The sequence below is a fragment of the Triticum dicoccoides genome, chromosome 7B, assembly GCF_002162155.2.
Source record: "Triticum dicoccoides isolate Atlit2015 ecotype Zavitan chromosome 7B, WEW_v2.0, whole genome shotgun sequence".
Lineage (NCBI taxonomy): Eukaryota > Viridiplantae > Streptophyta > Magnoliopsida > Poales > Poaceae > Triticum > Triticum dicoccoides.
Genome location: NC_041393.1, coordinates 199,887,149 through 199,894,777, shown reverse-complemented (window position 1 = coordinate 199,894,777; position 7,629 = coordinate 199,887,149). Strand labels below are relative to the sequence as shown.

At 50.3% G+C, this 7,629-nt stretch overlaps 1 protein-coding gene across 2 annotated transcripts; it reads left to right on the top strand.

Annotated features, from left to right (window-relative positions):
- Window positions 1-1,295: 1,295 nt before the first annotated feature.
- On the top strand, window positions 1,296-4,030 carry LOC119336189 (probable mitochondrial adenine nucleotide transporter BTL1). Of its 2 annotated transcripts, none has more exons than XM_037608201.1 (5): window positions 1,296-1,591; window positions 2,059-2,153; window positions 2,431-2,764; window positions 3,011-3,248; window positions 3,476-4,030. In XM_037608201.1, exons 1-5 carry the CDS (start codon window positions 1,391-1,393, stop codon window positions 3,721-3,723), a joined length of 1,116 nt encoding a protein of 371 aa, XP_037464098.1. In that variant the 5' UTR covers window positions 1,296-1,390; the 3' UTR covers window positions 3,724-4,030. The 2 variants fall into 2 exon arrangements, with proteins under 2 accessions (XP_037464098.1, XP_037464099.1); XM_037608202.1 differs by lacking the exon at window positions 1,296-1,591 and adding an exon at window positions 1,608-1,876.
- Window positions 4,031-7,629: the final 3,599 nt, after the last annotated feature.

Sequence of the window (7,629 nt, the reverse complement as noted above, 5' to 3'; positions counted from 1 at the left end):
TGATGTTGAGGCCATTCTTAATATACCACTTAGCACGCGGTTGCAAGAGGACTTTTGGGCATGGCACTATGACAGGCGTGGTATTTTTTCAGTAAGATCAGCCTACAGGATGATATGTGCCATCAAAACTCAACGGGAAGACTGGCTAGAGCATCGGCCAAGTCATTCAAATATTGCAGCTAGCAAGAACTCTTGGAAACAGTTGTGGAAGGTGAAGATTCCATCGAAGATTCGAGTCTTTGTTTGGCGGTTGACACATACATCTATACCGACGGGGCTAGTCCGGCATGAAAGGAAGATGGCTGATTCCCCTGCATGCTCTTTATGTGGGGCGGAGGAGGATACATGGCGTCATTCACTACTCAACTGCCGCATGGCAAGATGTGTGTGGGCGTTGGAAGATGATGATCTGGTCGGGCATGTGATCTCAAACCAAATGGAGGATCCTAAGCTATGGCTGTTCTGGCTTTTTGAAACAACCAACCAGTAGGACCTAGCTCGAGTTTTGGTAACTATGTGGGCAATTTGGTGGGCTCGGAGGAAGGCAATCCATGAGAATGAATACCAGAGCCCGCTGTCAACTATGTGTTTTATCAATAGATTCATGGAGGATCTGGAGATAGCCAATTTGCGCACCCCCCAGGAAATCAAGGGAAGTGCGGCTAGACCTCATGCAAAAGTCTGGTTACCACCCCCGGCCATGCAGCAAAGTTTAACTGTGATGGTGGCCTATCAACTTTGGGGGAAAAGGGAGCAGCTGGAGCTGTATGTCGGGATAAAAATGGGAAATACTTAGGTGCGTTGGCGGTGGTGTACGACGGCCTCACTGACCCGGCAAGCTTGAAAGCTCAAGCATGCAGCGAGGGAAAAACTTAAATATCTCTATGGTCTGCAGGATATGAACCCAGTCTCCATCTTCGAAAATGCCACCGTCCCGAAAATCCCAGGAAGAAACCCCTGACGCAAATGTACAAAAAAACTCGCACACGAACGTGTAAAACACACGGAGAAACTCCCAAAAATACATGCAACGTAGCACCGAAAATGTTCACATCACTCTTTTTCTTCTTTTTTACTATTCGTGAAAAAATGTTCACGTCACGCGAGACCAGAACAATGCACGTCGAAAACGTGCACCGAGCCGACTAGCCCAGCGTCGCACAACGAGGTGGACACTGTAGAAATGTGTCAAAAAAAAGGCGGACACTGTAGAATAAATACACCTCCTTCTCGCCGTGGAACCGTAGACGACGGCCGATTTTTTCCGACGCCACGTTGTGAATCGCCGTTCTTCCTTCTTTCTTCCCTCCGAACAAGAGGTGCGGCGGAGCGCCACCATTTTAACGCCCCCCTTCCGCGCGTCTGTTTGCCGCTGTCCGCGGCTCGGGCCATGGGCGTCGAGGAGGCTGCCCGTGGCTTTCGCGGCAACAAGCTCGCGCTCGCCAGCATCGGCTTCGCCGAAGCCCGCGGCGCCGGCGCGTTCAAGAACGACGGTCTGCTTGGAGTGCGGCTCCCCAAGCCCAAGGACGTCTACCTCGACTGGGACGTAGCAGTCAGGCTCAGCCCGCCGGACGTCGGCGCCGCCGTCAGGGTAAGGAACCGCAGATCCCAGCGTCTCGGTTAGCTGTGTGTGCGGTTGATGCAAGTTGGGACGGTTTACGACTTCGTTTGTAGGCATTGTTGCGTTTTTTTTTAAAAAAAATTTGGAAATTGTTGTGCTTGCTTGTTTGTTCTGATGCATTTCGCACTTCGCGATTTTTCGTCAGTAACTGTTCATAGTGTTTCTGCTGATGCTTCTCTTTGTCAGGGTTTCAGAACGTCCACTTGCTTCAAATTTGAACTCCCCTGATCTGCTTCGCTCTCTTTTAATTGTATGGTATGATAGTATAGCAGTCACTGTAATTGTTTTTACAGTTTGTCTAATTCACATCTAGATGTTTTTTGTACTAGTTTTAGGATTAGCTTTGTACTAGTTTGATGTGTGTATCTTTCTATTTCCCATCGACATGTGTTGTGAGTTGTTACATCAGAACCTAATAACCTTAATTTCTAACGCAGACTTTGCTGAGGCGTCGAGAAATTGCAGAATTCGTTAGCGGGGCAATGGCTGGTGCTATGACTAAAGCCGTTCTTGCTCCTCTAGAAACTATCAGGTACTCCCTCGGTCCGAAAATACTTGTCAAGGAAATGGCTAAAAATGGATGTATCTATAACTAAGATACGTCTAGATACATCCATTTTTTCGACAAATATTTTCGGACGGAGGGAGTATTCATTTTACTTTCATCTAATCTTTCATTTTACCCACTTCAATTCAATAGGTTTGGTGTTTTTTCTGATTAGAGCAAGATTCGGTTGGTGGGGTAAGTTAATTAGGCTCATTTGATATTAATAACAAATAGTGATGCCATAATTTCTGATTGATTTCAGGACAAGAATGGTTGTCGGTGTAGGGTCAAAACAGATTTTCGGCAGTTTCATGGAGATCATGGAACACAATGGCTGGCAAGGACTTTGGGCAGGCAATACAATTAACATAATCCGCATTATTCCTACTCAAGCAATTGAGCTCGGCACGTTCGAGTGCGTCAAACGGAGCATGACGTCGGCACAAGAGAGGTGGAAAGAGGATGGGTGCCCAAAGATACAGCTCGGTGGTTTGACGATCGAGCTACCTCTTCACCTACTATCTCCAATCGCCATTGGAGGCGCGGCAGCTGGAATAGTCAGCACTTTAGTGTGCCACCCCCTTGAGGTTCTCAAGGTACATCAGATCTGACTCTGTATTAACTGACTACAATGATACTGACAAATTTGATGGTTACTATCGATGATAAACTACATGTGGCTTAAATAAATTGTGTAATGTGCTGTTTGTTTCCAAATCGGCAGGAGATACTGACAAACTTTGTAGTGATATCTTTGCATTTGATGTGAATGTGATGGTATTTTATATACTTGTGCTGGCAAACCATTTGCCCATTCGTTGATGTTCTATGCTCTGTCTCAGGATCGCCTGACTGTTAACCACGAGGCGTATCCCAGTAGCATCGCCCTTGCGTTCAACAAGATCTACAGAACGGAAGGCGTCGGCGGTCTCTATGCTGGCCTGTGCCCGACGCTGGTCGGCATGCTCCCTTACAGCACATGCTACTACTTCATGTACGAGACGATCAAGACGTCTTACTGCCGTGCACATAAGAAGTCATTGAGCCGCCCCGAGCTGCTGGTCATCGGAGCTCTTTCAGGTCTAGGGTTCAGTGCCACCCAGAACGTTACCTTTTTTTTTTCCCGTCAAAAGGGCATTTTCATTCAGTCGTTACTTGGTTTCATTCTGTTTACCTGTGCTGTGCAATGACCTACGTATAAGACTCGCAAAATCCTTGGGAGAAACTTAAATGGGATGTGTTCAAGATTCACTTACAGTTTGGCCATTGAATACACCGTTACATTTCGAGGTTGCTTTTTTCTCCAGGTCTGACGGCGAGCACGATCAGCTTCCCTCTGGAAGTGGCGAGGAAGCGGCTGATGGTCGGAGCCCTGCGAGGGAGATGCCCGCCCAACATGGTCGCGGCCTTGGCCGAGGTGGTCAAGGAGGAGGGCCTCAAGGGGCTGTTCCGCGGGTGGGCGGCGAGCTCCCTCAAGGTCATGCCCACGTCCGGCGTCACCTGGGTGTTCTACGAGGCATGCAAGGACATCCTTCTGGCTCCACACCTAGCCTAGCCGTTGCCTTGCCTGAGATCATTCAGCAGGGCAGTAGGCACTGGAACAGAATGAATTCATTGTGATGTGCTTGTGTGTGGATTGTCATCTTTTTGTCCCATATGGAAACACGTGGGAGCCGGCCAAGGGGGTCGGCGGTCGGGGTTGGTCCTCTCTGTGTGGTCAGGGGTCGGCGTGAGGGTGCGGAGGTAGGGTTGCTCCGGGCCAAAGCCGACGGTGCGGCGTCTGCGGATGTCACTCTCCTCCTGGGGGCCGTCGTGGAGCTCTCCGACCTCCTCCGCTCTCGGGTCACTTTCTTCGGGTGCAGGGCCGATGGCGTGACACGTCAATTCCCCTCCTAAGGGTGTCGTCTTGAAGATTGTGATTCCCTGCGTGCTTTCCCGGGGCTGGACTTGCACGGCATCGCGGCAGGTGGCTGGTGATGCGCCCAGAGGTGGAGCGGTGTTTCCTCCTCCGCATCGAAGACGACAGATCTCGGTGGCGTGGCGCAGTGGAGTCTCGGCGTTCGATGCGTGTAGATGGACTCGCGCAGGAGGTTGGAGCTATTTGGCGTCGTGGTGACGTCGATGGTAGGCCTCGCAAGGTCGATGCGTCGGCAAATGCTCTGAAGATGGATCGGTGGAAGACGGCGGCGGCAGCCTCTAAGAGTGCGCCGGACCGGTGTGTGCCCCAGACCCTGCAGTGGCTTGGTTGGGGCCTCCGGTTCTAGATGTTAGGCTTGCTGCGAGGTCTGTTTGGTATTAGGCTCGGACTATCAGCACCCCTTCAACTGATGTATTACCTTGTAAGGTCTTCGTGAATAATTAATAAAGTGGCTGCATGCATTGCAGAGGCCGGGGGTCTTCCTCCTTTTCAAAAAAAGGAGCAATGCTACACCTACGAAGGGAGTTACATAAAATTTACTCCACAGATTGTGATTGGGTCTAGGGGGAGGAGGGGCCCACCCCACTGAAATTAGGTGGGGGGGGGGGGAATTAGTGAGGGGAAGTTACGTAAATTTTTTGTAACACCTTAGGTGTAGGATTATTGCACTTGATAGTTACCTTAGATAAAGTGGTTACTCGCCTGACAGTTGCCAGTACCCCGTCTTCCTCTCCAGGAAAAAAGGGCAATCATGGGCATACGGTTTCTCCTTTTGGTGAAAGTCGGCAAGGCCGTGGTTTCCTCTTCCTCTGCTCGCTGCTCCAGCGGCGGTTGAAGGAGGGGGTATTGTTTCTTTCTTGTGTTTTTTTCATAGGTGGAGTTAGTCTTTCATGTGGTGGCACCGGAAGGATGGGAACAACGTCGCGTCAAATAAAGTTGCCTCGGATTCCTCCCCACCATGACGACGTTATCCATGATGGCGTCGAAGCCGATGGCCTCGTCCTCTCACCGTCTAGTTAGGGCGATGAGATTGGGTCTTCTTTTCCTCTCCGAGAGTTGCTGTTTTTTGTAGTGATGTCAGAGGCTGGGTGACGGTGTAGTACACTAGGGGTGGCCACCGGAGTCCGGTAGCAGGCCCGTCTTGGGGCCCATGAAGCTCGATCAAGACCTAACCACAAGAGGAATCTCCAGAGCTCGGATAAACGACAAGGATCATCTTGGTGAGCAAGCCAAGATGGCGGCGCCTTAGATCGGATCAATGTCCTATAAAACCCTAGCCCCGTCATCTATATAAGGTGGGCGCTAGGGATAGCCATTGGCATCTAGATCCGTAGAATCATACTCTTGCATGAGGTACTCCACCATGCATACAAACCAAAAGCAGGACGTATGGTGTTACTCATTCCTGGAGGCTAGAGTCTAAGTAACTTCCTCGTGTGATCTCCGATTAGGTACTTTCAGCCACGGTCGCTACCCTACCAGGGATACTGACAGGTTTATGCACCGTCAATTGACGCACCAGGCATGAGCCTTGTCAACAGCCCAATTGAGGGCTCAGGTTTTAGCTCTCCCCTGATACAGGAACGATCCCAGAAGCTGCAGGATGAGGGAACCATGACGCGCATGTCCGAAGGCCTTTCCGAACCGGGACACGACGAGAAGCGGTGAACCCATGGGGCTCTGAGCTGAAGACTCGCAAGTACCACTAGGCCATGCAACTTGCAGGCCCGAAGACACCCCTGAAGCCGGACTCACGAAAGCAAGCAATAAGGACATGGGGAGCCTGTCTAGGCTCTCAAAGATCGAGGTGCTTCAACCCCAAACACGCTCGGGGGCTACTGACGATGTAATACACTGTGATGCCCCCAATTCAATTGTACACTAATCATACAGGCAAATGTGTACGATCAAGATCAGGGACTCACGGGAAGATATCACAACACAACTCTAGACACAAATTAAAATAAAACAAGCTTTATATTACAAGCCAGGGGCCTCGAGGGCTCGAATACATAAGCTTGAATACAAACGAGTCAGCGGAAGCAACAATATCTGAGTACAAACATAAGTTAAACAAGTTTTCCTTAAGAAGGCTAGCACAAAAGTATCAACGATCAAAAAGGCAAGGCCTCCTGCCTGGGAGCCTCCTAACTACTCCTGGTCGTCGGCGTCCGTCACGTAGTACTAGGCACCCTCGGGGCAGTAGTAGTCATCGGCGGTGGCATCTGGATCCTGGGCTCCACCATCTGGTTGCAGCATCCGAGAAGAATGGAAAGAGGTGGAAAAAGGGGAGCAAAGCAATCGTGAGTACTCATCCAAAGTACTCGCAAGAAAGGATCTACACTACATATGCATCGGTATCAATGAAATGGGTAGTATCTGTGGACTGAACTGCAGAATGCCAGAAAAGAAAAGGAAAGCCTAGCCTATCAAAGACTAGCATCTTCAAGCAGCTCCAAGCATCTTGCAACAATCAGAAGAGTATAGAATAGCAGTTTATAATTAACAAACATGTTGTAGAAATAATGCCCAGAGATCCTTCCCCGACTCCCTGCGGGAAAGCAATCTCGGAGCCACATATCCATTACATGCCTCAGCATTCAGTATCTAATTCTAGTTGTATCGATCGGGGTACAACTCCGAGCGTCCGTTATTGTGGACCCGGCTATTCGAATAGATAACACTTCCCTGCAGGGGTGCACCAACTTACCCAACAAGCTCGATCAACTCCGATCGGACACACCGTCAGGTCATGAGCGCCCTCGGCCGATCAACATACTGCAGTCCTACCTAGGCTCATTAGAGAGGCCAACACGCCGGTCTACATCCTAAGCGTGCAGGGGTCTTGGGCCCATCACCCTTTGCATTCCTGCATGTTGCGTACGCGGCCGGTGAGCAGACCTAGCTACCTCCTTAAAAAAGGCAGGTGCTTACACAGTCCAACCCGATGCGCGCCGCTTAGTCGCTGACGTCTGTTGAGCTTTCGGCTGATACATACGCCATAGAGTGCCCATACTTATTCCCGCGTGGTGGTTAGTGCGAAAAAGGCTAGAGGACTCGGATCAAATATCCAAACCGTTAGTGAATTAGGAGCCCGCGGTAACGAGCAGAGACTCACGATCGATGTGACCCCGTCACCTCGTCTCGTGGACTTGCGGCAAGGGCTAAGAATGCCCGGCTACGCCACGTAGTTAATTCCACCTGATGTAATCGTCAAAGTGAACATAGGAGGAATCACCCTCGAGGTCCACTCTTGAGGAGTTGCACGACAGCGTCGTTATCGGGAGTCGCAAAGGGGGAATCACCCTCGATGACCACAACCAATGAACTAACCTACAAGGTTAACATCCAAAGTGCTGACGAGGTATCACCCTCGGCACTCGATAGTAACCCAGTAGTGTCGTACAACAAAGGGGGGGGGGTGATGTGCGGTGTCGGGGCCTGGTTGTCCATCTCGTTGTCTGAGTCTTCTGAAGATCCAGCGGGGCAGTAGGGATAAGGTGGGGTCTCTGATGGATCTCTAAGCAACCTATACTAAGCAGT

Bases quoted from the DNA above. Each gene is read 5' to 3' on its own strand.
- LOC119336189 (XM_037608201.1), top strand. From the start codon at position 1,391: ATGGGCGTCGAGGAGGCTGCCCGTGGCTTTCGCGGCAACAAGCTCGCG. The intron at 2,154-2,430 runs GTACTCCCTCGG...GATTGATTTCAG, and splicing joins GCTCCTCTAGAAACTATCAG to GACAAGAATGGTTGTCGGTG. The intron at 2,765-3,010 runs GTACATCAGATC...GCTCTGTCTCAG, and splicing joins ACCCCCTTGAGGTTCTCAAG to GATCGCCTGACTGTTAACCA.